Source organism: Coregonus lavaretus, assembly GCF_964263955.1.
Source record: "Coregonus lavaretus genome assembly, chromosome: 4".
Classification (NCBI taxonomy): domain Eukaryota; kingdom Metazoa; phylum Chordata; class Actinopteri; order Salmoniformes; family Salmonidae; genus Coregonus; species Coregonus lavaretus.
Window position 1 is genome coordinate 76,437,170 of NC_139991.1, and position 27,959 is coordinate 76,465,128.

At 44.9% G+C, this 27,959-nt stretch overlaps 3 protein-coding genes across 4 annotated transcripts in view; 1 reads left to right on the forward strand and 2 right to left on the reverse strand.

Annotated features, from left to right (window-relative positions):
• Window positions 1-16,291, forward strand: part of LOC311127542 (protein Shroom3-like) — a gene marked incomplete at its 5' end in the record, with an annotated part of 155,929 nt that extends 139,638 nt beyond the window's left edge. Inside the window, 7 exons of the mRNA XM_084159361.1 lie at window positions 1,097-1,179; window positions 2,555-2,795; window positions 2,999-3,681; window positions 3,889-4,296; window positions 6,788-6,899; window positions 7,324-7,608; window positions 15,548-16,291. Of these exons, the coding sequence (XP_084015487.1) occupies window positions 1,097-1,179; window positions 2,555-2,795; window positions 2,999-3,681; window positions 3,889-4,296; window positions 6,788-6,899; window positions 7,324-7,608; window positions 15,548-15,940 (2,205 nt within the window). The 3' untranslated portion in view covers window positions 15,941-16,291. The remainder of the gene's footprint in view (window positions 1-1,096; window positions 1,180-2,554; window positions 2,796-2,998; window positions 3,682-3,888; window positions 4,297-6,787; window positions 6,900-7,323; window positions 7,609-15,547) is intronic.
• Window positions 16,292-19,104: 2,813 nt separating this feature from the next.
• LOC311127672 (ankyrin repeat domain-containing protein SOWAHB-like) lies at window positions 19,105-23,065 on the reverse strand. Its single transcript, XM_084159542.1, has one exon. It carries the CDS (start codon window positions 23,039-23,041, stop codon window positions 20,504-20,506), a length of 2,538 nt encoding a protein of 845 aa, XP_084015668.1. The 5' UTR covers window positions 23,042-23,065; the 3' UTR covers window positions 19,105-20,503.
• Window positions 23,066-25,184: 2,119 nt separating this feature from the next.
• The window catches only part of LOC311127202 (cyclin-I-like), a 38,490-nt gene continuing 35,715 nt past the window's right edge, over window positions 25,185-27,959 (reverse strand). Inside the window, exons 7-8 of one of the 2 annotated variants that reach the window (XM_084158995.1) lie at window positions 27,050-27,381; window positions 25,185-25,528 (exon numbers count right to left, since the gene is read on the reverse strand). In XM_084158995.1, the coding sequence (XP_084015121.1) occupies window positions 25,438-25,528; window positions 27,050-27,381 (423 nt within the window). In that variant the 3' untranslated portion in view covers window positions 25,185-25,437. The remainder of the gene's footprint in view (window positions 25,529-27,049; window positions 27,382-27,959) is intronic. The other variant, XM_084158994.1, reaches the window with a different exon arrangement.

Sequence of the window (27,959 nt, forward strand, 5' to 3'; positions counted from 1 at the left end):
TGCTGTTCTGCCATGATTAGTGCACCGAGTTCTGCAGCAGCTGACTGCGTTAGCTAACGATAGCTATGACCTTATCATTTTGATCAAATGCTACAAAGTAGCAAGCCACGCCAGTGCCAGCTGTCAAAGCCCATTTCTGAGAACAGACCCATAACTTTGGTGCAGTAAGACTTTATCAGCAAGCTGGCAAACTAGCTACCGAGCAAAATCTGGAGATGAGTTCCACGATTTGCCAGACAGATGGTGGTCCTCTGTAGCTCAGCTGGTAGAGCACGGCGCTTGTAACACATGACTGTAAGTCGCTTTGGATAAAAGCGTCTGCTAAATGGCATATTATTATTATTATAGATGGCTCCTGGCGACTGAGTGTCGCGTTAGAATGACGCCATCTGATGGAAGACAATGGTAGTGTATGTAGCTACGCTCTCAAGAGAGGGATCTTGTGACTGCTTACAGACGATCTCACTGCACAATCTGGAAACACACACAGACACAGCACCAGTGTAGAGACATAATACACAAAAAAAAAAAAAAAAATGTATGCACGCATGACTGTAAGTCGCTTTGGATAAAAGCGTCAGCTAAATGGCATATTATTATATTATATTATATTATGACGCCAGGGGAAGTATCCCCCCAGAACATTTATACTCAACGTAAACACTAATAATCATAAAATGTGCGTCCAAATGTCACCCTATTCCCTATCTAGTGCACTACTTTTGACCAGAGCCTGCTGTTTTCCAATCCTACTGTGTGTGTGTTTTTCCTAAATAGATCACTATCCATAACCTCTGTGTCAGCCTGAATCACTCTGGAATGTTATGGTTTACCTCACCTTCCCCTTCTCACAAAGTAACCATCTCTCCCCCTCTCTCTCTCTCTCTCTCTCTCTCTCTCTCTCTCTCTCTCTCTCTCCCCCTCTCTCTCTCTCGCTCTCTCCCCCCCCCCTCTCTCTCTCTCTCTCCCCCCCTCTCTCTCTCTCTCTCCCCCTCCCCCTCTCTCTCTCTTTCTCTCTCCCCCTCTCTCTCTCTCTCTCTCTCTCTCTCCCTCTCTGCCCCCCCCCCCCCCTCTCTCCATCCCGCTCTCCTTTCAGGACTTCATGGCAGGAGGAGATCCGAGGATGTTTGAGGTCTTCTCTAATGAACCCCAGCTGTTCACTCACCATGACAACAACAGGTCTGTTTCCATGGAGATAGATCCTTCTGTGTGCACCTCAAATGGAACCATATTCCCTAGATCAGGGCTGGCCAACCCTCTTCCTGGAGATCTACCGTCCTGTGGGTTTTCAGTCCAACCCTAATTTAACACACCTGATTCTACTTATTAGCTGCTCAACAAGACCTTAACCAGCTGAATCAGATACGCTAAATTAGGGTTGGACTGAAAACCTACAGGACGGTAGATAATAATAATAATAATAATAATAATAATAATAATAATAATATGCCATTTAGCAGACGCTTTTATCCAAAGCGACTTACAGTCACGTGCGCATACATTTTTACGTATGGGTGGTCCCGGGGATCGAACCCACTACCCTGGCGTTACAAGCGCCGTGCTCTACGAATTGAGCTACAGAGGACCGGAAGATCTCCAGGAAGCGGGTTGGGCAGCCCCATAAGGCTCCGGGCCCATAGGGCTCTGGTCAAAAGTAGTGCATTATATAGGGAATAGGGTGCCATTTAATTTAATGTAGTGCACTATATAGGGAATAGGGTGCCATTTAATTTAAAGTAGTGCACTATATAGGGAATAGGGTGCCATTTAATTTAAAGTAGTGCACTATATAGGGAATAGGGTGCCATTTAATTTAAAGTAGTGCACTATATAGGGAATAGGGTGCCATTTAATTTAAAGTAGTGCACTATATAGAGAATAGGGTGCCATTCTCTGGTCAAAAGTAGTGCACTATATAGGGAATAGGGTGCCATTAGCAGGGGAAAAAAAGTCGTTCTAGATAAGAGCGTCTGCTAAATGACAAACGTAAACAAATGTAAATGTGGGATACACACTGTCTGTCTGTCAGATTCATTACATATACAACGGTGAAATAACCAACAGTACTCCTCTCACGTACTCATCTTGTTAGTTAAAGCCAAAGTGTTTTCCACTTTAGTCATCCCAAAAGTTCTGATGATCTCTCAGATTTTTTTTCCTCTCAAAGAACTAAGTTTATGATGGGAACTGAGAAAATGTTTATTTAAACATGCAGCAGACTTTTAAGGTAATAGCCCCTGGTCAGTTCTCCTTACTTGGTCAGCAGCACAGGGTTCTACTGTTCTGTTCGCTGCTATTTTAGAGCAGGATTGTCCTGGTTGCAGCAGAATTCCTGGCATTTAGAAGGAAAACCCCTGGCATAGAGGGAGGGAAACAGAGATTAAAAATAGCATGCCAGGGATGGATGTGATTGGGGAAAGAGGGGTAGGCACTCATACACTTAACAGGTTTGTGTGTGTGTGTGTGTGTGTGTGTGTGTGTGTGTGTGTGTGTGTGTGTGTGTGTGTGTGTGTGTGTTTGTTTGTTTGCATGTTCTGTGTTTATTTCTCCTCAGGTCCATGGACAAGCAGCGTTCAAAGCGTCCCATCTCAGCCTCCCAGTCCCAGCACGCGGACACCCATTACCTGCTGAATCAGGGCCCTTCCCAAAGCAACACCCCTGTGATGAGGAGAGAGAGGCAGAGGAACACCGACCGCCAGCGGGCCCTTAGTGCCTCCGGCCTGGCTGCCTCCGTAGGTCTACCCTGCCCCTTCTCCTCCATGGGCACCAGCCCCGGCACTAGCCTTGACTGGCAGGTAGGTCTGTCTGTCTGTCTGTCTGTCTGTCTGTCTGTCTGAAAGTTTCTGTGTTGCCTTTATTTAACCAGGTAAGTAATTGCGAACACATTTTATTTGACAGTAATGACCTGGCCAAGATAGAGTTTGGTTTGTGATATATTCTAGATTGTTACCAGACACATTTCCCTTAGGGACAATGAAGTATTCATGAATTCATTCAGGTCAGCGAGAGGCTAAGCCAGGCCAACCTGGATGCCATCGTCTTCCCCTGCCCGCTGCAGGTTGGCACTCCCAGAGCCGTGTCCCCGGAGACCAGGAGGAGCCAGGACCAGGGTCTGCAGACCAGGACCAGACTGGGCTCATCAGACACCAGCACCTCAGAGGAGACCCTGAAAGACTTCCCCAGAGAGAATCCATCCACTGCACCAAAGACCACCCCACCCCCCGTCCTACCTAAAACCATCCCACCCCTGGTCCTACCTAAAACCATCCCATCCCCGGTTCTACCTAAAACCATCCCACCCCTGGTCCTACCTAAAACCATCCCACCCCCGGTCCTACCTAAAACCGCCGCACCCCCACCTAAGACCTCTCCAACCCCACCTTCTCCTAAAACCTCTCCCAGACCACACCCCCTGCTCTCCCTCCGCATCTCAGAGTCCAACCTGCAGGAGACCCCGCCCTTACATATAGCCCCGCCCACACAGGTAGTCTGCTTACAGGACTATGACGAGGTGTTCCTCCAGGATCTGGCCCCTCCCTCCCCTCCTCCTCCCCCGCTCCCCATCAGGGAGACGGACATCACAGAGGACTTCCCTCCTCCCCCTCTCCTGCCTTCCTCCTCACCCCCAGACGGAGCGGAGCAGGAAGAGAACCGTCGGCCTGGGCTACGACACCTCAACAGGTACAACAGGCTTTGTCACCACCACACATTACTACTGTACAATATTACAAAGGTTTTTCCACTATTCTAATGTGCGTAGACAAAGAGACACTGACAAGTTCAACATAACACCTGATATAATGCAACAATGTTGAAAATGTTCCAATCCTTTAGAAAATTGTCCACTCACCATTGTGTCATGTGTTCTGTCTGTTTCTATCCACGCAGCTGTGAGTTCCTGGAGGTTGTGTGTCCAGAGAGAAGACCATCTATCCCCTCCCTTTCCCCTCAGACAGTCCCCCCCTCTATTCCCCAGCCTGAGACCCCGACCCACCAGACCCCCATCACCCCCAGCAGCAGTATCCCAGATCTCCAGCAAGTGCCTAGCGGTAAGGAAAGCCTGGGGTTAGAGTACCGTCTCCTGGCCAGGAGGGAGAGGTCTGCTGGGGAGCTGAAGGTGGAAGCCCTGGTCAGACAGCTGGTGTCCCGGGGGGATAAGACCCTGAGCCCGGTGCTGGACACCTGGCCCGGGGGTGGACGGACCAGCACCATGGACCTGATGGAAGAGATCTTCCCAGCGGGGGGAGGGAGGTTGCCGTGGCAACGCCGTAGGAGCAGCACCTGGCTGGAGGACAGGTGAGAGGGGGAGGAGACAAGGGAAGAGGGGACGGGAGGGGAGGTGGAGGAGGAGAGAGAGGTGGGGTGAGGTCCCAGAGGGACTGAGGAAGTATGTGTGTTTGTGTGTGCGCTTGATGTGTGTGTGTGTGTGTGTGTTTTATTCCTGTTATGTAGCTTAATGATAGGTTAGACTATTTGATCAGGGTTCATGAACAACAGGTAGGCTATAACAGTCTGGTTACATTATGGCTCAGTTTATTGCTTGAATTCACAAAACAACTTGGTGTTTCACAGTACGGATATTGCAATTTATTGCCCTGGCCACATCTGCAGTCCTCATGCCTCCTTGCAGCATGCCTAAGGCATGTTCACGCAGATGAGCAGGGACCCTGGGCATCTTTCTTTTGGTGTTTTTCCAGAGTCAGTAGAAAGGCCTCTTTAGTGTCCTAAGTTTTCATAACTGTGACCTTAATTGCCTACCGTCTGTAAGCTGTTAGTGTCTTAACGACCGTTCCACAGGTGCATGTTCATTAATTGTTTATGGTTCATTGAACAAGCATGGGAAACAGTGTTTTAAACCCTTTACAATGAAGATCTGTGAAGTTATTTGGATTTTTACCAATTATCTTTGAAAGACAGGGTCCTGAAAAAGGGATGTTTCTTTTTGCTGTTTATATCAACTTTAGTTCTCTAAACGGACGGACGGCTCATGACAAGAGGCAGGGAGTGTGTTGTGTACCTCCAATCAAGTTGATTTGCTAATTTTCATCGAGACTGGTGTCATATTGGCTTAGGTATATGGTAGGGAGATTTGAATTTAACATTGAGCTTCAATCAATGACTATATATTATAGGGGCTATCGCCCCCACAATAATCTGGTCATGAACAAGGGAAAGGATATCATATCTCACAGGGTTTTCAAGGTGAAATTGCTAAGTGTCTTTTTAAAAGTCAACCTGTTTTGTTTTCATCATGAACATTATCGTTTCGAGAGAGAGAGAGAGGGAGGGAGGTCCCACAGATAGGATGACAGTTTACTCTGACGCCAGAGAACGATGACTGCTGAGACCTGCTGATATCCAGGCTGTAGTGTAGAGCTCTCTCTCCCCACGTTGGAGTCAGGCGACGTCGTACAGACTGGGTCTATGGAAGCTGAACAACACTGGCCTGTAATGGAAGATGGAACGTACAATGAGTCTGGGTTGGTTAAAGGTACATTGAGTCTGGGTTGGTTAAAGGTACATTGAGTCTGGGTTGGTTAAAGGCACATTGAGTCTGGGTTGGTTAAAGGTACATTGAGTCTGGGTTGGTTAAAGGTACATTGAGTCTGGGTTGGTTAAAGGTACATTGAGTCTGGGTTGGTTAAAGGTACATTGAGTCTGGGTTGGTTAAAGGTACATTGAGTCTGGGTTGGTTAAAGGTACATTGAGTCTGGGTTGGTTAAAGGTACATTGAGTCTGGGTTGGTTAAAGGTACATTGAGTCTGGGTTGGTTAAAGGTACATTGAGTCTGGGTTGGTTAAAGAATGGCAGCAGTGACCTCTACTGACATGATTTAACACAGAAGGTTGAAGGACTAAACGAGTCCTTCCCTTTTCTGTGGTAGAGAAGTCTCAGATCCTATACACTGTATTAAATACAATACTACTATTGTTTGGCCAGAAATGGCTATTTTACGAGGCAATTATTGTTCACAAAGAAACATATGCACAATGATATTCTTGACAGTTGGGTTTTAGGATAGTGAATGTATGGAAGAGATGTTGTGAACTTGTATCAAAAACATGTTTCAATATTAAATGTATTATATTAAAGTAGGTTCAGTGGACAGTTCTTTTAGATTCCGTGGTGTCGCAGTTACATCCGTTCTGTTCTCTGAGGAGGATCAGGTTGAGTGTGATTGATTAAGTATGACCCGATTCTACTGTGGAATGTTGTTCTCTCTCAACATTCTATTCTGCCTGTCCGTGTCCGTCCTGCAAAATAGGGCCAGTCATGAAACCAAACCAGTCCGAGCTTATTCCTTATAGCAGTACTGCTTGTTGCTTACTGCTTGTTAATTGTTGCTTACTGCTTGTTAATTGTTGTTTACTGCTTGTTGCTTGTTGCTTACTGCTGGTTGCTTGTTAATTGTTGCTTACTGCTTGTTGCTTACTGCTGGTTGCTTGTTCATTGTTGCTTACTGCTTACTGCTTGTTGCTTACCGCTTGTGGCTTGTTAATTGTTGCTTACTGCTTGTTGCTTGTTAATAGTTGCTTACTGCTTACTGCTTGTTGCTTACTGCTTGTTGCTTGTTAATTGTTGCTTACTGCTTGGTGCTTACTGCTTGTTAATTGTTGCTTACTGCTTGGTGCTTACTGCTTGTTAATCGCTCCTTACTGCTTGTTGCTTGTTGCTTATTCTGCAGTATGTGTCAGTTTCAGTCAGGAGTTTTGGTGTCTAATGTGTCAGTGTATTCCAGTGGTAATAATGGTAACTGTTGCCCACATTCTTGTCTCTGTTCTTGTAGAAGACAAGATGGCGTCTGTTCTACAGGACCCAGTCTGCTGCAGAAAACAGAGGGGGAACGAGGGATGGAGACAGATCTGGATGAGGAGGAGGCAGACCTCAATCAGAAAAAGGTCTGAACTTTAATACCTTACATTCATCTTTGAATTAACTGGCTGATATAAAATCCATCTCAATTAAAAGGAAAATTGAAGACAAAAAATGCCCATCCAACCTCTGGTCCTCATGGTCCAGGAGATGTACATATCTCTGGGTGAACAGGAGTGGTAAACCATTCAGGAGATGTACATATCTCTGGGTAAAGAGGAGTGGTAAACCATTCAGGAGATGTACATATCTCTGGGTGAACAGGAGTGGTAAACCATTCAGGAGATGTACATATCTCTGGGTAAAGAGGAGTGGTAAACCATTTAGGAGATGTACATATCTCTGGGTAAACAGGAGTGGTAAACCATTCAGGAGACTTATGCTAACAATAAACATACATATACATTGTTGGTGCCAACTCCTCCCTTCTCCTCTCCACCCGCCCACCAGGTGGAGCTACTCCAGGCTCTGACCCTTAGCGTTGCCTCACTCCGAGAGGAGAGAGAGGTTCTGGGTGAGGAGCAGAGGAGGTTCTGGGCCCTAGGGGGCCACATGGAGAGCCTGGTCCAGGAGCACTGTAAGCCCAACGAGAAGGAGAAGTACAGGATGTTCATCGGGGACCTGGATAAGATAGTCAACCTGTTGATGTCTCTGTGTGGCCGGCTGGCCCGTGTCCACAACGCTCTCTATGCCCTGGACAGAGAGGAGGAGACAGAGGACAGTGCAGAGGAGAGGGTAAGATATTAAAACAACTACAGCACGGGACACACTCTTTTCAGCCACGACCGGAAGTTATTTTCGTAGCAGGTTAGGAGAGCATTTCCCCTAACCCTTTTCCTAACCTTAATTGAATTCTCCTAACCTGCTACCTTAATTCTCCTAACCTGCTACCTTAATTATCCTAACCTGCTACCTTAATTCTCCTAACCTGCTACCTTAATTCTCCTAACCTGCTACCTTAATTCTCCTAACCTGCTACCTTAATTCTCCTAACCTGCTACCTTAATTCTCCTAACCTGCTACCTTAATTCTCCTAACCTGCTACGTAAAAATCCCTTCCGGCCATAGCTGTATCGAAGTGCCGTGAAAAGAGAGTTTCATTCTCTGACGTCCTGGTCTTGTATCCTGATAGAGCGTGTTATATTCAGCGATATCTCACCTGGTCTTGTATCCTGATAGAGCGTGTTATATTCAGCGATGTCTCACCTGGTCTTGTATCCTGATAGAGCGTGTTATATTCAGCGATATCTCACCTGGTCTTGTATCCTGATAGAGCGTGTTATATTCAGCGATATCTCACCTGGTCTTGTACCCTGATAGAGCGTGTTATATTCAGCGATATCTCACCTGGTCTTGTATCCTGATAGAGCGTGTTATATTCAGCGATATCTCACCTGGTCTTGTATCCTGATAGAGCGTGTTATATTCAGCGATATCTCACCTGGTCTTGTATCCTGATAGAGCGTGTTATATTCAGCGATAAAGGTGTAAATCCTACTAATTACTACACGTGCTTAATTATGCCATTTTTGACTTCGCCGTGGGCTTTGAACGGGGCACCCGGGAGGCAGCCAGGTTCCAAATCGAATGCAATCAACTTTCAGCCGATGCAAAACACGCCTACACGGGCGCCCGGGCGAGATGAATCAAACCTCCTCGATGACGCTGCAAGCAGCCATGGTGGGGTTCAAGCTAGGACTGTGTATACAGACTTTATTGAATAGTTTAATGAATTACATTTGTGTCCAGATTTCAGTCAGAATTTAAAATGTACTAATTTAGTCACGTATTGGACACCATAATGCAAAACCATTTAAATAATATAGCTGTAAGCAGCCATGCCGTGGTTCAAGCTTAATTAAAACGTATTTAGTAATTTACAGCTTCATCTAAATGTATTTTGTAATTAACAGATCCTAGGACTCTGTAAGGACAACATATCACATAGTTTCTTAGTTATGCATTGTTTACATTTGGAGGGGTGTGTTCTTACTCATTGTCCCCCCTCCCACTTTCTCCTTATTTGGCAAAACCCACCCTTTAGCCCCCCTTCCTCGACAGAGAAGATTGAGCAGGTTATTTTTTGCTGGAAGCACCCGGATAAGACTCATATGCTTCAAACACACAGTCAGCACACCACTATATACACGGCACTCTCTGAGGTATTATAGAACATCTTCTAATAGTTGCCTTTCACCGAGCCGCAGAGGAGGCTGGGGGTTATGCAGAGTAGCCGGGCCGTGCTGGGGCTGTGATTGATGTCATCAGACAAAAGACAGGCCTTTTTCTGCCCTCCTTTCTCCCACTCTTTGCTAGGCTAGTAGGAACTAAACTGATCCTAAATGTGATCTAGTGGCAGCTTCTCTCACAGAGCTGAAAGGAGTCAGGCTTCGTTTGTGTGCTTCAAACTCTTCTACATCTGCAAAACAGCAGAAACTCTCTCCAACAAGGAGAGGGCAGACTAAACAAGGACATTTGTGCTAAACACTCACAAGTAGCCATCTTGGATGGTCCTCTTTCATGTCCTCTTCATACCCACAAGCGGTCCTCTTTCACGTCCGTTGGTGCAGTACTCATTTTGTCCGCCAGATGGAGCGCCATCCACAGAGACTGGGGGTCGGAGGGCTGATAAAACCCTATGAGAAAAACCATGCCAAAAAAGTAAACAGTCTGTTGACAACAGATAGAGATGTTATTCATTTCACACATTTGACATCAAAACATTTCTACAATATAGAATAAATGACAAACCATGTTCAAATACAACAACCATGTTCCCAGACTGAGAAGACAAAGTTGAAAGCAGACAACTGACAGACTCCAGAATGGAGGGAAGTGAAGCAGTTTTCATAAAAATGGCTTGCACTTCACATTACAGCAGCACGGAATAAAGTGTTGGTAAGAATAACATACGGTTGGTAACAAGTTATAGCTAGCTACTCAGTCTCACAATAAAGTGCAACCGAACGTGTGTAGCTAGTCTGAAAGTAGCCAATTCGCTCCGGTACACAGCGAAGAGGCTTGTCTGAATGGAGATGCGTAGCTAATTTAGGCATTTAAAACAGCTGTAGCTATAACCAATTAATCACCACACAAGTATTTGATAAAGCCAGGGTAATTTACCTACGGCAGTCTACCTTTCGCAAAGATATAACTTTCGGGGTCTGGTTCTGGTGGTACAGTCGATCAAATGGCAGATGGTTCAATGTCAATCAATACTCAAGGCGCCCTCTCACTAGTCTGGTCGTCACAAAGTCATAATCATGACTAAAACCCGGCCATTTCTAGAATGTATCTTAAAATGTGATTTTAAACCTAAATGTAACCCTAACCTTATCCACACTGCTAACCTTTTGCCTAACCCTAACCTTAAATGAAGACCAAAAAGCAAAACAAATGTGCCTATTTTTTTTTCTTCTGTGGAATCTGAATTTGTGGCTATGAAAGCTAACGGAAACCCACTAGGTCTGGCTCAGTGATCTGGCTACACCTTACTCCAAGTCCTGTGAGTCTAGGTTACCACTGATTATCCATTATATTGACAGGATAGTCTAGTGGCCGCTCTAACAATGACAATTAATATCTTCATAAATGGAAGGCAGTCAGGAGGAGGCAAGATCCGGTGGGACCATTATAGCCACTGAGAGGGCAGATACGAGTGTGACAACAGGCACAGCGCTGGTATAAAGTGATACAATCCTATTCTCTCTTGGAATGTGAAAGGCCGAAACTCGTCTATTAAACGTTCCAGCTGGCTCGATATCCTAGCAAGAAAACATATTGACATGGCAATGTTGCAAGAGACACAACTATTGAATCCGAATCAGGTGAATTACTATCAGAACCAAGGATTCTCCCGTTTCGATGAAGAATTGCACACCTCTGTTTGTAAATCCACACCCAAACCAGATTGTAATTGTTAAAAGATATAAGAACTCTTCTTCTCTCAACTGAGGAAGCCGGTTTTGCTGGGAGCCCACATCTCTTTCCGTGAACTCGAAAGGGCATTGGATAACATTAATAAAGGCAAAACACCTAGTTGTGACGGTATTCCTCCTGAGGTCTATTTGATTAACACAGCCGTTCGCAAAGGCTAATTTGGAAGGGATGTAAATACAGCACTAAATTTCATTTTTATTTTTAAAAAGGTAAGGACGCCACCCAGTGTCTTCAGTATCGCCCACTATCTTTGATACACATATTGAACTATTTTCTAAAATTCTGTCGTCTCAAAACTTTCTTACCCAAATTGGTACATCTGGACCAAAGTGGGTTTGTTAAAAAAAACGATTATCCTCCGATAACCTCCATCTGCTACATGCTTCATCAGAAACAGCTCCTTGGGCAGGTATATCTCTCAACACAGAAAAAGCTTTTGATAGACTAGAATGGTCATTTCTTTGGTCGGTTTTGGAACATATGGGACTTGGCTACAATTTCATTAATATGATTAAAATACTATATTCTGATCCCTGAGCCATAGAAATAACAGGCAATACCTGCTCTGTTCCGTTCAGAAGAAAAAGCAATATCTCAGACTGGCCAATAAAAAGAAAATATTAAGATTAAGCCTCTTCCTCTCTGAGAACCGTATCACCACTATAGTCTACATACATACACACATCTGAAGATGGTTGACATGTAAATATCCATCCTAACTATCTCGCTAATGCAGTGTCCTAGCTATCTCGCTAATGCAGTGCCCTAGCTATCTCGCTAATGCAGTGTCCTAGCTATCTCGCTAATGCAGTGTCCTAGCTATCTCGCTAATGCAGTGCCCTAGCTATCTCGCTAATGCAGTGTCCTAACTATCTCGCTAATGCAGTGCCCTAGCTATCTCGCTAATGCAGTGCCCTAACTATCTCGCTAATGCAGTGCCCTAGCTATCTCGCTAATGCAGTGTCCTAGCTATCTCGCTAATGCAGTGTCCTAGCTATCTCGCTAATGCAGTGTCCTAGCTATCTCGCTAATGCAGTGTCCTAGCTATCTCGCTAATGCAGTGTCCTAACTATCTCGCTAATGCAGTGCCCTAGCTATCTCGCTAATGCAGTGTCCTAGCTATCTCGCTAATGCAGTGCCCTAGCTATCTCGCTAATGCAGTGTCCTAACTATCTCGCTAATGCAGTGCCCTAGCTATCTCGCTAATGCAGTGCCCTAACTATCTCGCTAATGCAGTGTCCTAACTATCTCGCTAATGCAGTGTCCTAGCTATCTCGCTAATGCAGTGTCCTAGCTATCTCGCTAATGCAGTGTCCTAACTATCTCGCTAATGCAGTGTCCTAACTATCTCGCTAATGCAGTGTCCTAACTATCTCGCTAATGCAGTGTCCTAGCTATCTCGCTAATGCAGTGTCCTAGCTATCTCGCTAATGCAGTGTCCTAGCTATCTCGCTAATGCAGTGTCCTAGCTATCTCGCTAATGCAGTGTCCTAGCTATCTCGCTAATGCAGTGTCCTAACTATCTCGCTAATGCAGTGTCCTAGCTATCTCGCTAATGCAGTGTCCTAACTATCTCGCTAATGCAGTGTCCTAACTATCTCGCTAATGCAGTGTCCTAACTATCTCGCTAATGCAGTGCCTAGCTATCTTGCTAATGCAGTGCCCTAGCTATCTCGCTAATGCAGTGTCCTAGCTATCTCGCTAATGCAGTGTCCTAGCTATCTCGCTAATGCAGTGTCCTAACTATCTCGCTAATGCAGTGCCTAGCTATCTCGCTAATGCAGTGCCCTAGCTATCTCGCTAATGCAGTGTCCTAGCTATCTCGCTAATGCAGTGTCCTAACTATCTCGCTAATGCAGTGCCTAGCTATCTCGCTAATGCAGTGCCCTAGCTATCTCGCTAATGCAGTGTCCTAACTATCTCGCTAATGCAGTGTCCTAACTATCTCGCTAATGCAGTGTCCTAACTATCTCGCTAATGCAGTGTCCTAGCTATCTCGCTAATGCAGTGTCCTAGCTATCTCGCTAATGCAGTGTCCTAGCTATCTCGCTAATGCAGTGCCCTAGCTATCTCGCTAATGCAGTGCCCTAGCTATCTCGCTAATGCAGTGCCCTAGCTATCTCGCTAATGCAGTGCCCTAGCTATCTCGCTAATGCAGTGCCCTAGCTATCTCGCTAATGCAGTGTCCTAGCTATCTCACTTTTGCAGTGTCCTAGAAGTCTCTCTAATACAAAACATTTTTTCTAAAGGTGTCTCATTATGTCCGCTAGGTGGTACCAGGTAATTGCACAACTACAGTCTGTGTATGTAGTTGATTTACTAATCCTTAGGCCACATGTCCTCCCCAGGAGTCTCTGCACCAGGATGCCTTTAATCATCTATAAATCCTCTATCAATAATATACTGAATAAAAATATAAACGCAACATGCAACAGTATCAAAGATTTTACTGAGTTACAGTTCCTATAAGGGAATCGGTCAATTGAAATAAATAAATTAGACCCTAATCTATGGATTTCAAACGAATGGACAGGGGCGCAGCCATGGATGGGCATGGGTCCACCCACTGGGGAGCCAGGCCCAGCCAATCAGAATGAATTTTTCCCCATAAAATTACAAACAGAAATACTCCTCAATTTCATCAGCTGTCCGGGTGGCTGGTTTCAGTTGATCCTGCAGGTGAAGAAGCCGGATGTGGAGGTCCTGGGCTGGCATGGTTACACATGTTCTGCGGTTGTGAGGCTGGTTGGACGTAGTGCCAAATTCTCTAAAACTACGTTGGAGGCGGCTTATGGTAGAGAAATTAACATTCAATTACCTGGCAACAGCTCTGGTGGCCATTCCTGCAGACAGCATGTAAATTGCACACTCCCTCAAAACTTGAGACATCTGTGGCAAAACTGTTGTGTGACAAAACTGCACATTTTAGAGTGGCCTTTTATTGTCCCCAGCACAAGGTACACCTGTGTAATGATCATGCTTTTTTAATCAGCTTCTTGATATGCCACACCTGTCAGATGGATAGATTATCTTGGCGAAGGAGAAATGCTCACTAACAGGGATGTGAACAAATTTGTGCACAAAATTCGAGCAAAATAAGCTTTTTGTGCGTATGGCACATTTCTGGGATCTTTTATTTCAGCCCATTAAACATTGGACCAACACTTTACATGTTGCGTTTATGATTTTGTTCAGTGTAGTTCAGAGACTGAGGGGGGAGAGTGGATGCTAAGGTCACAAAAAGTCAGATAAAATATTGATGCCACCAGCTTTCCCCAGTCGTATAACAAACCACCTACTGTGTGTTTTCTGCTCTCTCTCACACACACACACACACACACACACACACACACACACACACACACACACACACACACACACACACACACACACACGTAGGAAAGCAGACCGTCTGAGTCGTCGCTCCTCACTGTGGGATACAGGAGGCTGAAGCACTTTGTGTGACGACAGTTTACGCGCAAACACACATGTACAAAACAGACTGTCTAAGGTAGTGGTATTCAAAGTTGGGGTCGCGAGGGAACTGCAGTGAGGTCGCCAAAATCCACAAAAATAAGAATAATAAATGGGGGGGGGAACAAATGAAAAGCACAGATTATTGTACGAGACATTATACAAACGTTTTTTGAGAAAGCTCATTTTATTGAGTACATTTATTGGCGGCTTTTCATTTTGATAAGAGATTAAAATGCAATGAATTTAACCTTATGTGTTAATGTAAAAATCTAAATTTACCAATTTTAAGGTTGCGTCATTAGACTCGGGTTGTGGTGGGGTGGCAAGACATTCTTGTGGAAAAAAATAATGGGGTCCCTGCTGAAAAGGTTTAAATAACACTGGTCTGGTCTAAGGGGAGACAGACAGACAGACAGACAGACAGACACACTATATCGATCTGTGGAGCTGGAGCAACCAAGACGGCTTCTTGAATCCTCTGTCTCCCCAGGAGTCCTTAAAGCTGAGGCGCAGGCATCACCAGGAAGCCTATCTCCTCTTTTTAACCAGGAGTCTCTGTGTTTAGACTGTATTCACTATCTATCTATGTTCTCTCTCTCCAGGAGTCCTTTCAGCAGAAGAACCAGGATGTCTTTTAATAATCTATATATCTCTGATAACTCAGGAGTCTACAGCAGAAGCACCAGGATGTCTTTAATAATCTATATATCTCTGTTAACGCAGGAGTCTACAGCAGAAGCACCAGGATGTCTTTAATAATCTATATATCTCTGTTAACTCAGGAGTCTACAGCAGAAGCACCAGGATGTCTTTAATAATATATATATCTCTGTTAACTCAGGAGTCTACAGCAGAAGCACCAGGATGTCTTTTAATAATCTATATATCTCTGTTAACTCAGGAGTCTACAGCAGAAGCACCAGGATGTCTTTTAATAATCTATATATCTCTGTTAACTCAGGAGTCTACAGCAGAAGCACCAGGATGTCTTTAATAATATATATATCTCTGTTAACTCAGGAGTCTACAGCAGAAGCACCAGGATGTCTTTTAATAATCTATATATCTCTGTTAACTCAGGAGTCTACAGCAGAAGCACCAGGATGTCTTTAATAATATATATATCTCTGTTAACTCAGGAGTCTACAGCAGAAGCACCAGGATGTCTTTAATAATATATATATCTCTGTTAACTCAGGAGTCTACAGCAGAAGCACCAGGATGTCTTTTAATAATCTATATATCTCTGTTAACTCAGGAGTCCTTACAGCAGAAGCGCAGCCAGCTGTGTAGTCAGCATGAGGATGCCAGGGAGCTGAAGGAGAATCTGGACCGGCGGGAGCGTGTGGTTCTGGACATCCTGGGTGGGTACCTGACCGGGCCACAGCTTAGAGACTACCAGCACTACGTCTGTATGAGACCAGCCCTGCTGATCCGACAGAGACACCTGGACGAGCTCATCAAGCAAGGGGACGAGCAGCTCAACAGGCTGATGGAGAGTATCTCTCCCGGGGAGTCAGACCATCAGGGGCCTCCTGGGCACCAGCAGGCCCAGTTTTGCTCCACTAACCCAGGCTTAGGCCCCAGGGGTGCCAGCCCTGACCTTGGTCCTAACCATGGTGTCCGCTCCACCACTGTAACATCACTGTGACACCACTGTCACCCCAACAATAACAATGCTCCAGTTCGCTACCAGGGAACATAATACGTCCGCTGTCGGACACAAAGGGTCTGTCGGATGAGACTATGAAGAAGAGACCGAGACAGCACCTTTCCCCATGTAGAGATGAACTGTAGGGAAAGGGACTTTTAATGTGAAGGATGACACCTGTCTGTCACCCTTGCTGGAGACAGACGGACTATAAGAGGTGACCTTCGATCGATACGTTCTTGTGCTTCTATCTATTTAACCACACATCTCTCTTTTCTGACTGGCCACTCTTTTGGTTGATTCAATACACAGTTGAAGTGCCTAGTGTAATTCGTACGAACATATTGACGTTTTGAGAGTAATGGTAGTGGGTGTATAAACTGCCTGTCAAGACATTTTATTCACCATATATATATTTATATATATATATATATATATATATATATTTCAGTTAAACTCATTACCATACTACTGCCTTTACATGTGTCTATCACTACAGCTGAGCACTTTTGATTTGGCAGATTAACTACTGATTACACAGAATGGTCAGAACTAGAATGACTTCTGATTCTCATTCTATCCCTACGGTTAGAAGGAACAAGCACTGAAATAGGCCTGTTTTCTTTAGCAACACAATAGCACGCTCTGACACACATGAATCTATAGCCACAATCGAAGGCAAATTTTGCTTCAAATACTTATATTTCAGACTCAAAAATGATAGCTCACAACAACAAAAAAAGCTACCATGACATTGACAGCAACTGCAATAATTATTTATATTATTAAAAAAATGTGTATGTATTATGTAAGTGGCTGTGCATATGGTGTGTGCTTTTTAATATGTAGATTTTTTAAAAATACATTTTATATACACTGCCGGTCAAATGTTTTAGGCAAAGGGTGGCTATTTGAAGAATCTCAAATATAAAATATTTTTTGATTTGTTTAACACTTTTTGGTTACTACATGATTCCATATGTGTTATTTCATAGTTTTGATGTCTTCACTATTATTCTACAATGTAGAAAATAGTACAAATAAAGAAATACCCTTGAATGAGTAGGTGTTCTAAAACTTTTGACCGATAGTGTTTTATAACCTGAAAAAATGATGATGGAATGAGGCAAGTTTACAGTGGGCTTTCTAACTGACCTCCTGGTCACATGGTTTTCCTCTGATACAAGGCGGGGTGCTTCATGATGACAAGGCTTCTAGGAGGTAGGTAGGAATATTGTTGCCCAGTAAGTACACGCCTACTGTGGGTGGAGCTATCTCGTGGGCCATGGTTGCACTTCTTAGGATATCTGGGTACAAAATAGAGAAGGTTGAAATATTGTAGGTTGGTACTGTCAGTTCATGTGTGACGTGCCTACTGTTTAAACGTCGTCTGACTCCTGTGTGACTTGCTTGTTTCACCTCCCAAAAATATACTATGCCAATTGATATTGTTGTGTCCTTTTGAGAGCACCTTTTAAGCATTTACAGATTATCCTAATTTCAGTCAAATATACTGGATCACGCACGTATTCGTGAATATTTTCACCAATAACGGTGCCATCCATATTTTTCTCCATAGCATCTTCAGGTGGCATAACTGAATTATCAGATTTGACAGTTGCTGTAATCAAATTCCATGTATTAATCTTGCTTTATGACGCGTAGGAGAGGGAGGCCGATTAGAAGTCAGATCCTCGTTTACAAAATAAATCTATTTTTAAAAAGAGCCTTTGTGTCTTTGCGACAATTGTACTTTGATGATCTATTCTACAACGTCTCGACTCATCAGCCATATTGGATCTTAGAATGTTATTGATGAGATTAGATCAACTTGATTGTCACTGAAGGGAAATTTTAGCCTGGTCCCAGATCTGTTTCTGCTCTTGCCAACTCCATTGCTCCTTGTCAACCCAAACATTACAGAGTGACAAGGAGTTGGCATGACAACATGGCCAAACAGACTGGGGAAATGTGTCTTGGACATTCAAGTCACACTGAAACATGGCGCTTGTACCATCGTTTAAGTTGTCTACTGGTCTAATGACTGTCCCAGTGAACTATTTGGCCTCAGGCGAGCACACTAACCCAGTGGGTGTTGTTACACGATAGCTCGACAGCGTCAGAGCATTACCACCCTTCCACTGCTAATTCTCGCATTACACGGCCAGGTTGAGAGGAAACGGTTCAAATAGACATGCTTGTTTTGTCAGAAATGCTCACAACTATAGCAGTTAATATACAATTATATGTTTTTATTCATTAAAAAAAGAGAAAGCTGTAGTCAGACATAAGACAATATTACATAACTGACATTCACCAGGTTATACAACCGAATAACCAAAACTTGACATTCCAGGTTATACAACCGACTAAATGCAAGCTTGAATGAACTGCAAAACATGGCACCCTTCCATACGCACCCTTCCAGTGACAAGACCCAACATGTAGATGATTCCATGTACACATGCAGAGCAAAACAAAACATACTGTATTAAAGTTGACTCACCTTGAGAGTATTACAGATACTTGGATAGTGCTAATGTGCCCTGGCAAACTATTTCGTTTAAGTTCTATAAGTCAACTTTAAAGTTTATGTTAGATAAAAGTTTAAAAGGAGGCCAGTCCCAATGTGCCCTCACCGACCCATTCTCCCAGTAAGGTGTGCAGCTCAAACGGCACCCTATTCCCTATATAGTGCACTACTTTTGCCCACTGGGTTCTGGTCAAAAGTAGTGCACTATATAGGGAATAGGGTGCCGTTTGGGGGCACGAGGAAGGCGTCGTCCTGGAAGCAGCGTGACAGCAACAGAAAGGACACGTTTTTTTTTCCTCGACATGCCTCATCAAGTCCCACACAGTGGCCCTAGCTTGGCTCTGCAGCTCACACAGCCTTTCATAGACACCTCCTCTCCACCGTGATAGCACCACGCCATGGCAGACATCCAGAGCACCACGCCATGGCAGACATCCAGAGCACCAGTACGGAGGGGAGAGTGTCCCCCGATCTGAAGCCTCTCCTGCTGGGTATGGAATGACTGACTGAACACCCCTGGTCCCTTGCATACCTCCAGCGCCGTAAATGGCATGTAGTGTTATAATGTATTGGTAAAAAATTAAGTACCTTACTGTATTTTACTTTTTTTTTTTTTTTCTTATTTAAATGCATCTTTAACTGCATTGTTGGAAAAGGATCCGTAAGTAAGCATTTCACTGTTAGTCTACATCTGTTTACGAAGCATGTGACAAATAACAGATTTGTAATAGATTTCCATTAAAAAGGGGAAAAAAGTACTTTTTAGCTAGGACTGTCTGGGAGTGGTCTGAATGGGGAGGGGGAAACTGAAAACTAGCTGTTATTGGCAGAGAGGTTTGGAACTCTTGTTATTGGTCTATTAACCAATTTAAAACATGGTGATGTCACCATGGAAAGCCGAAACTCCCGCCCCATGCAGACCTGCTGATTAGAAGATCCTGGGAGTATTGCATTTTCAACCAGCAACTATCAGGAAATAACACTGATAAAAAATAAAAAATAAATGTTACAGTGTTAGTGTCGTCAGCTGTTGTACAATAGTATACAAAACAAAGGAAAAACAGAATTTTGACTGCACTGGGTCTTTAAGGAAATGGCTTTAGAGTGACAAATGAATACCAGTTTGGGTTGTTTTAGTACTTCAGGGCATGATGCATCTGGAAACATGAGTGCACATGGAGAGAGAACAGTTTATGTGAGTCAACTTTTTGGGTGTCGATATTAACAAGTCAAAATAATAAAGCAAAATGGTGAATGAACCTTATAAACCACACAACCTTTGGGGACTTAAACTAGTGAACAATGTGCATTATATTCATTTACATTTAAGTCATTTAGCAGACGCTCTTATCCAGAGCGACTTACAAATATTCAACCTGGTGCAAGGGAGGGATTCCTTTCCTTTAGTCCAGTCAGCTCAGATGATATAATATACATTGCTACACTGACAGGCCTTTGAACAAACAAAACAACATTACTCACCACCACATTCCAATGTCAGGTAACCACTTGAAACCTGAAACTGCTGAAGCACTTAACTGGCAATACACTTTCGTTGGAGAGAAGGCATTTTGAAAAGGTTCTTCTCTGGTAATTCAAAAACAAACACTAGAATGGAAGCCATTTCCTCAGTAGCAAACAAACAAAAGCTTCTCACCACAATACATATAATTGCAAAGCAACTATACTGAAATATCATAATATAATCCAATCTCTTTATAACGCCGAACTCACAACAGATTCTATTGCTTTTGTTTTCACAAGTGATACAGTTAGTTAACTCCATGTCTGTCATATCCATTCATAATTAGTTAATTTAGACAGCTCAATCCCTACCCTCTTAATTAATTATTTGGTATTCGCTTTTAAAAAATGAATGGATTAACATTTGGAATTAACAAAGAAAGCAAATCCGAGTTTAAGTGGCAAATGAAAGTTGTCAAGCCCCCCACACAACCTAGTTAGCAAGAGGCTTGAGCTATTATAAGGATGGTCAGAGCGGGACAGACGCCCTAAACGCCACACTATTCTCACAGAAAGGAGTCGGGTGACTGCGAACCTTCCCGTCCTGGGAACTTCATTAGAGTCTTATTCAGGAACGCTGCTATAGACGTGGACCTCTTCACCGCGGCTGAGCCCGAGGACGTCGCTGGCCTTGGGGGTCTCTCTCCTGAGGACTGGAGTGTGGAGCTACCCCCGGTGGAGGTCCAGCAGTGAGGGGCCCCCAGCATCTCTAGGAGGTCCCCGGGGCCAGTCTGGCCCAGATACTGCCAGGCCTTCTTACCACTAGTGTCCCTGAGGGCCACGTTGGCCCTGAACTTATGAACCAGAAGCCGGATCATCTTGTTGTTCCCGTGGATGGCGGCCAGGTGAAGAGGCGTGTAGCCACAGGTGGTCGTCGCATCCACGTCCAGTTTCAACCCGGCTTTGTTGACTCCGTACCAGAGTGTGTTGAGGACCCGGTGGTCTCCATGTTTAGCAATCCAGTGCAGGATGGTGTAACCAGTGATGAAGTCTCTCTTGGTGAGGAGGCTGGGTTCATCTCTGAACAGGGTGTAAATGTCGGCCCAGGTTCCAGCGGCGCCCTTCACCAGCCAGTCATGCTCCTTAGGCTCCAGGGGGACCAGGTTCTGCCGGTGGAAGTAGGAGCTGTCATGCCCACTTAGGCTCTTGTTACTGGAGGCCCCGGATCGCATCTCCCCCCTCAGGTCTCTGTAGCTGGGTGTGCGTGAGGTGGGGGTGGAGAAGGAGTGGCTGATGCTGAGGTTGGAGGAGAGGAGGTGGAGGCGGTTGTGCCGTGCCGAGACGCCGTCCTCCGGAAACAGTCGGTCCAGGTCGGCTCCGAGACTGCGACACATGCGGCCGCGGGGCCGGCTGCCGATTCGCTGGACAGTGGGTCGGATAAAGGGCTCGGGGGCCGAACCAGGAAGAGAGATGGATTCGTTGGACTCTGACCCGTCATCGTCATGGAGATAACCTGTGGAATGTCGCCATGACGATGCTCTGTCCGTCTCGTCATTGTCAAGGTAACCGGTGGAGATATAGTGAGGGCAGGGGGCTCGCTTCCCAGCGCCGGGTATCTGGGAGAGCAGTCTGACCCCCTGCTGCTCACCCGACAGAACCTGGTTGTTGAGGGCTTCATAGCTGACCCACTCATCTCTAAGGGAACCCTTGGGCCACTCATCCCCGGAGTCCAGTGACGGGGAAAGGAGGAGGCTGCTGTGACGGGAGGAGAGGCCGGAGCTGGCCTGGTGGTGGTAATGCTCTGGGTAACCAGAAGACCCACCGTTAGCTGCGGTGGGAGTGTGGTACTGGTGGGCTGAGTCCAGGGGTAGGCTGCATTGGGGAGGCTGGGGCTTGACCCTGGACTGGGGGACAGCAGCTCCACTCTCCTCTGGATACTGGGTGTGAACGTCAGGGATAGGGACTGGGTCCAGGACTGGTCTGGGCTGCTGTGGGATCCTACGGCGGAGGCCGCCATCGCTCCGCATCAGCTGAGGGGCAGGTGTAACGTGCAGTGGAGCTGCTGGAAGTCCATCTTGTTTTGTTCTGGGCTGCTGTGGGATGTGGAGGCTGCCGTCCAGGTTGCCGTTGCTCCTCGTCACCTGGGGGTCAGGGGGAAGGGGAACGCGTGGAGAAGCAGCAGGAGGACTGTGACCATCAGCTATACAAGGAGAGGAGCTGGCATGGTCTAGAGTGGTGAGCAGTGGCCATGCTGTAGATGTCTTCCTCTGTGTCTGTGCTGTATTCTGTTGCACCTGTGCTAGGTGAGGCTGAGGTGCCGGAGGTTTCACCTCTGTGTATAGGAACTCAGGGGGCGGATAGGACCTCTTCCTCTTTGGTTCTATTGACCGCTTGCCAAGTGTGTAACCGCCTGTGTGATTCAGTTCTGGGACTGAAAGAGTGAGAATCACGGGTTCTTTATCCCACTCTGCTTCCAAGCTCTGACCACTCCCATCTTCTGACCCCTTTGACATTGCTGCATTGTAAGATGGGAGGAATGGTGCTTCTCTGTTGTTGGATGCCGAAGGTGGCACATGGTCTGGCACATATGCCGAGAAGCTTTGGATAGGCTTTTCGAAGTTGATTGTACTTTCCACATTGTTGTTTACAATTTCACCCGAGGCCAATATATTTTCTGTGAGTTGGATTGTGTTGCCAGGTGGAACGCGGAATTTCTGTGTGACGTGCAAGTGCGTCTCGATCAATCCCTTCTGACCTCTCTCCTGGTTTCTGTTTACCGGATCTCTCGGCGAGCGGTCTCTCTCTCTCGGTCTCGCAGGTTGTTGTCCGGCGGGGGGTTTTGGTGAGTGGGATCCGGCGGGGATGTCTCCTCCAGCAACATGCCCCAGAAATGTCTTCCTCAATACAACGTGTGAAACTCCCTCCTCCAGTTTCACCGCAGCCACGGAGTTAACAAACTTTTTAAACAGTTCCCGGTTGTGTGTCTGGTTCTCGTGGTCCTTTATAAACGCTCTGAAGTGCGCCAACAATTCGGAGTTCTTCACTCTCCCACCGCTGCACTGGAGAAAGTACAGCACCGAATCCTGAGTAAATTCGGTGGCCATTCCGTCTGTTTGCGCCAAGTCCGATGGAGTGTCAGATGTTTTTTTCTGCGCCAACAACAATTATCTCCACCTGCATACCTGGGGCGTATTCATTACGCCGATTCTGTTGCAAAACGTTTCTTAAACGGAAGCAAACGGAACGAAACGGGGCGGGACCTACCTGAATTTGTCCAAAAGAAATTCTCGGTTTGCTTCCGTTTGGTTCTTAGACGTTTACGTTTTGCAACAGAAACCGTTAAGCCTACTCCAAATGGAAAACAATAGTATTTTTTGAGTAATTCAGTTAGGCCCCTCTCCGTTTAGTTTGCTTCTTCAACGGTAAACAGTTTCCGTAATGAATACACCGTTTGGTTCTTAAATGGTAATTCATTACAGAAACCGTTTACAGTTTAAGAACCAGTTTATATTGGACAAATTCAGGCATGTCCCTCCCCGTTTCGTTTGCTTCCGTTTAAGAAACGTTTTGCAAAAAATCGGCCTAATAAACCCCTGAGCACTATGCAACGTGCAGGTGTCGTACTGCTGGTGGTTTGTACGATTACAGCTCCATCTAGTTGTCGCGTCGGGGATAAGAGTTGTTAACAACTGAAGCGTTTTTAGCTACGCCTAACCTTAACCTCACGTCTCCTAACCTGCCACATTAGTCCTCTTAACCGTCCACGTTAATTGTTCTAACCTGCTGTGTAAACAAAACACCAGTTCCGACAAACCATCAGTATCACCACACCGGAAGAATTGCGCAAGAAATGCGGTCACATAAATATCCTACCTACCATAATGCTACGTTTCCATTTAGAAACGTGGAAAACGTTTAACCCTCATAGGGTCAAAATGACCCGCCACTGTGTTGAACCAACTTTATTTAATGTTTATATTTTTTGGATCATTTGTGAGAAGGAGGCAGTGATACTTTCTTTAAAGTCTCACTGCCTCCTTCTCACAAATGATCCCCAAAATATAAAAATTAAATAAAGTTGGTTCAACACAGTGGCGGGTCATTTTGACCCTAGGACAACGGGAAGGTTAAAATAATAGCCTACGGCCTTTGTTGGCTGGTCGCATACTCTTTGCAGTCAGGCCTAAATCCTTTCATTACAGGAATCTTATCTCAAACTGTAGGCTATCCTGGCGTTGCAAGCGCCATGATCTACCAATGGAGCGCATTAACTTAGTCTGTCTAGAATCCGCGTTGCCTCCCACCATTTTAAAACGCTCCGGCTGTTGCCAAAGGCTCTGAATGTAGTCAATGGAGTTAACGCACGTTGTATGTCCAGCAATATGCGGAATGACACAAGGAAGCCACTTTGGATACACAGTAACAATGATAAAGACAGATTATTTCACTTTTTATTTATATTTATTTTTTTATTGGTGCCACAAGTTGTCAGCAGTACATAGGCAGTTACCAGCACCCCAGAGCAAGAGAGCCTTTTGGCAAAAAACAAACAAACAAAAAAACAGCATGTCGTTTCTGAACAGCAAAGATAAGGTGTATTATGGTAGCTACATCTTCATCCCCTCTTCTTGGTTGCATCAGGCAGCCGAAATGTCACCCTATTCCCCATAGGGCTCTGGTCAAAAGTAGTGCACTATGTAGGGAATAGGGTGACATTTGGGACTCACGCCCTTTTAACAAAGCTGTTTATCTTAAAAACATATTGCTTCATTGAGTAAACTGATTCACTAATGCATTGTCATTAATGACAGTAGCTTGTAATGTCCAGTCTTTGGTTAAACTACTACAGCACACTGTGATTGGACAAAGACAGGAAGGTTGTGGAGGGGATATTTAGATTATTAACTAAATAAAATCTTTAAAAAAAAACAAAAAAACATTCAGTACATCAGGTTAACATAGTTATACACACACTTTACAGTCAATCAAACTCTAAAGTGACATGTTTTGTTATGGGTTAAAGACAACATGCTGAGAATGATTTGTTTAGGAAAAAAGATAAAGAAAATGAATATACTGATTGAAACGGAAAGATTAGTTAGGGTCAACAACAGAAATAAGATGACACACGACCTTACATTAGAGAAATATCATCACAGAAAGACTCACTGGGAGAAGAAGTCATTTGACCTTTTTAAGGACAAGATTTTTATTTTTTATTTATATCATTATATTATATCTTTTTTTAATCCTTTTTATATTTGTGCTCAACAAATAGTTATGAAATAGCAGCATCTTTTTTTGTGGGCTCAATCGAGACCTGGGGATGGTGGATTATTGCCATGACGGATTTAATACTGAGACTTATTTTCCTTCCACCTCAGATAAAAGAGAAGGCCTTGGTTTCTTTCTCTTATCTATGTGACACTGACGGGTTGGAGAGGGGGGCAGGGGGAGGTGACCAACTGGACACTACTCTCCCCTAGAGGCCCCTCCCCCGTTACCGCCGTCCTTTCTGGAGCGCCCCCGCTCTCTTCGTTGTAGAGGCGTTTGATCCCCTCGTAGAATTCGTCGACCTCCATCTCCTCCACCTTAATAATAATATTTATAATTACATAATGATATAATACATTATATCGTTTATAATTATACATTTAAATTTGTATATAGTTTTTCATTGTCATCTCAAAAGCTCTACTACAAAAACATAATACCATAAAAACAAAATGATTTCATAATCAAGGCAATAGTATACAGTGCATTCAGAAAGTATTCAGACCCTTTGACTTTTTCCACATTTTGTTACGTTACGTTGTTACGTTTTCAATTGATTGGACATGATTTGGAAAGGCACACACACCTGTCTATATAAGGTCCCACAGTTGACAGTGCATGTCAGAGCAAAAACTAAGCCATGAGGTCGAAGGAATTGTCTGTAGAGCTCTGAGACAGGATTGTGTCGAGGCACAGAGCTGGGGAAGCATTGAAGGTCCCCAAGAACACAGTGGCCTCCATCATTCTTAAATGGAAGAAGTGGAACCACCAAGACACTTCCTAGAGCTGGCCGCCCGGCCAAACTGAGCAATCGGGGGAGAAGGGCCTTGGTCAGGGAGGTGACCAAGAACCCAATGGTCACTCTGACAGAGCTCTAGACTTCCTCTGTGGAGATGGGAGAACCTTCCTGAAGGACAACCATCTCTGCAGCACTCCACCAATCAAGCCTTTATGGTAGAGTGGCCAGACGGAAGCCACTCCTCAGTAAATGGCACATGACAGCACCTTAAGGACTCTCAGACCATGAGAAACAAGATTCTCTGGTCTGATGAAACCAAGATTGAACTCCTTGGCCTGAATGCCAAGCGTCACGTCTGGAGGAAACCTGGCACCATCCCTACGGTGAAGCATGGTGGTGGCAGCATCATGCTGTGGGGATGTTTTTCAGCAGCAGGGACTGGGAGACTAGTCAGGATCGAGGGAAAGATGAATGGAGCAAAGTACAGAGAGTTCCTTGATGAAAACCTGCTCCAGAGCGCTCAGGACCTCAGACTGGGGCGAAAGTTCACCTTCCAACAGGACAACGACCCTAAGCACACAGCCAAGACGACGCAGGAGTGGCTTCGGGACAAGTCTCTGAATGTCCTTGAGTGGCCCAGCCAGAGCCCGGACTTGAACCCGATCAAACATCTCTTGAGAGACCTGAAAATAGCTGTGCAGCGAAGCTCCCCATCCAACCTAACAGAGCTTGAGAGGATCTGCAGAGAAGAAAGGGAGAAACTCCCCAAATACAGGTGTGCCAAGCTTGTAGCGTCATACCCAAGAAGACTTGAGGCTGTAATCGCTGCCAAAGGTGCTTCAACAAAGTACTGAGTAAAGGGTCTGAATACTTATGTAAATGTGATCAGTTTTCTATTTTTAATACATTTGCAAAAATGTCTAAAAAACTGTTTTTGCTTTGTCATTATGGGGTATTGTGTGTAGATTGATGAGGGGGGGGGGAAAACTATTTAATCAATTTTAGAATAAGTCTGTAACGTAAGAAAAGGTGGAAAAGGTCAAGGGGTCTGAATACTTTCCGAATGCACTGTAGCTAAGTAGGTGTTAAAATACTTTACTCCGGTTGATGAAGCAGCCAAGCTCTCACCTTGCGCTTGGCTGAGTGCTTGCAGCGCAGGTGGACTTGGTGGGAGTGGTGGCTTGGCTTGGGTGGCCCGTGGACCCGGAGCAGGCTGGTAGCGCTAGAGGAGACCCAGGAGAGGCTCCTGTCCCTGGGGGCCGTGGATGGGGAGGGGAGCCTGGTGTTGAACTCTCTTCTCCGGTTGCAGGGGTCCGGGTCCGGATCCAGGGGCTGGTAGATGTACACAGTGTTGGGAGGCAGGGAAGCTTCCTGTGTGGACAGGTGACGTGACACCAGCTCTCGACAGCGGATCAGCTGAGAACTGTCGATCTAGGAGGGGGAGATAAACGAGAGTCTTGATCATAATGTTATTAGCTAGGTTTCCATCCAATTGGCGACAGATTTTCATGCAAATATTCTAAAATCCACAAGAAAATATGCGCATTCACAATAATTATTATGGATAAGAGCGTGAATATTTCTATTTGTCAAAACGGCAGCCAAGCATCGATCATCATGTCACCAGAATAAGACCCTCAACATGTATTGGGAAAGGAGAATGAAACTCATCACCGTGCACTTTCACCACCCTGTGAAGTTCATCAGAAGTTCTTTCATCTGTAGCCTAATAAACTGCATGGTTTCCCGAGTCGTAGTGGGAGGACCACACACCATATCATCGCGTGACTCCAAGATTACTTCGATATGATGGTTACCAACATTTGCACATAAAGGCGTTTCCACCGCCATTTTTCACATAATTAATTTTACCGACACAAAAAGATCCCACCATGTCGAACGAACAAATTATCTGTCGGCATTTATGAAATTGTACCGAAACTTCCTGTTTCCATCACAGCTGTAGTGATTAAAATAAATAAATAAATACAATATGACTTTACTCATAA

Excerpts from the sequence above, each read along its gene's own strand:
- LOC311127672 (XM_084159542.1), bottom strand. The coding sequence starts at position 23,041 with ATGGCCACCGAATTTACTCAGGATTCGGTGCTGTACTTTCTCCAGTGC.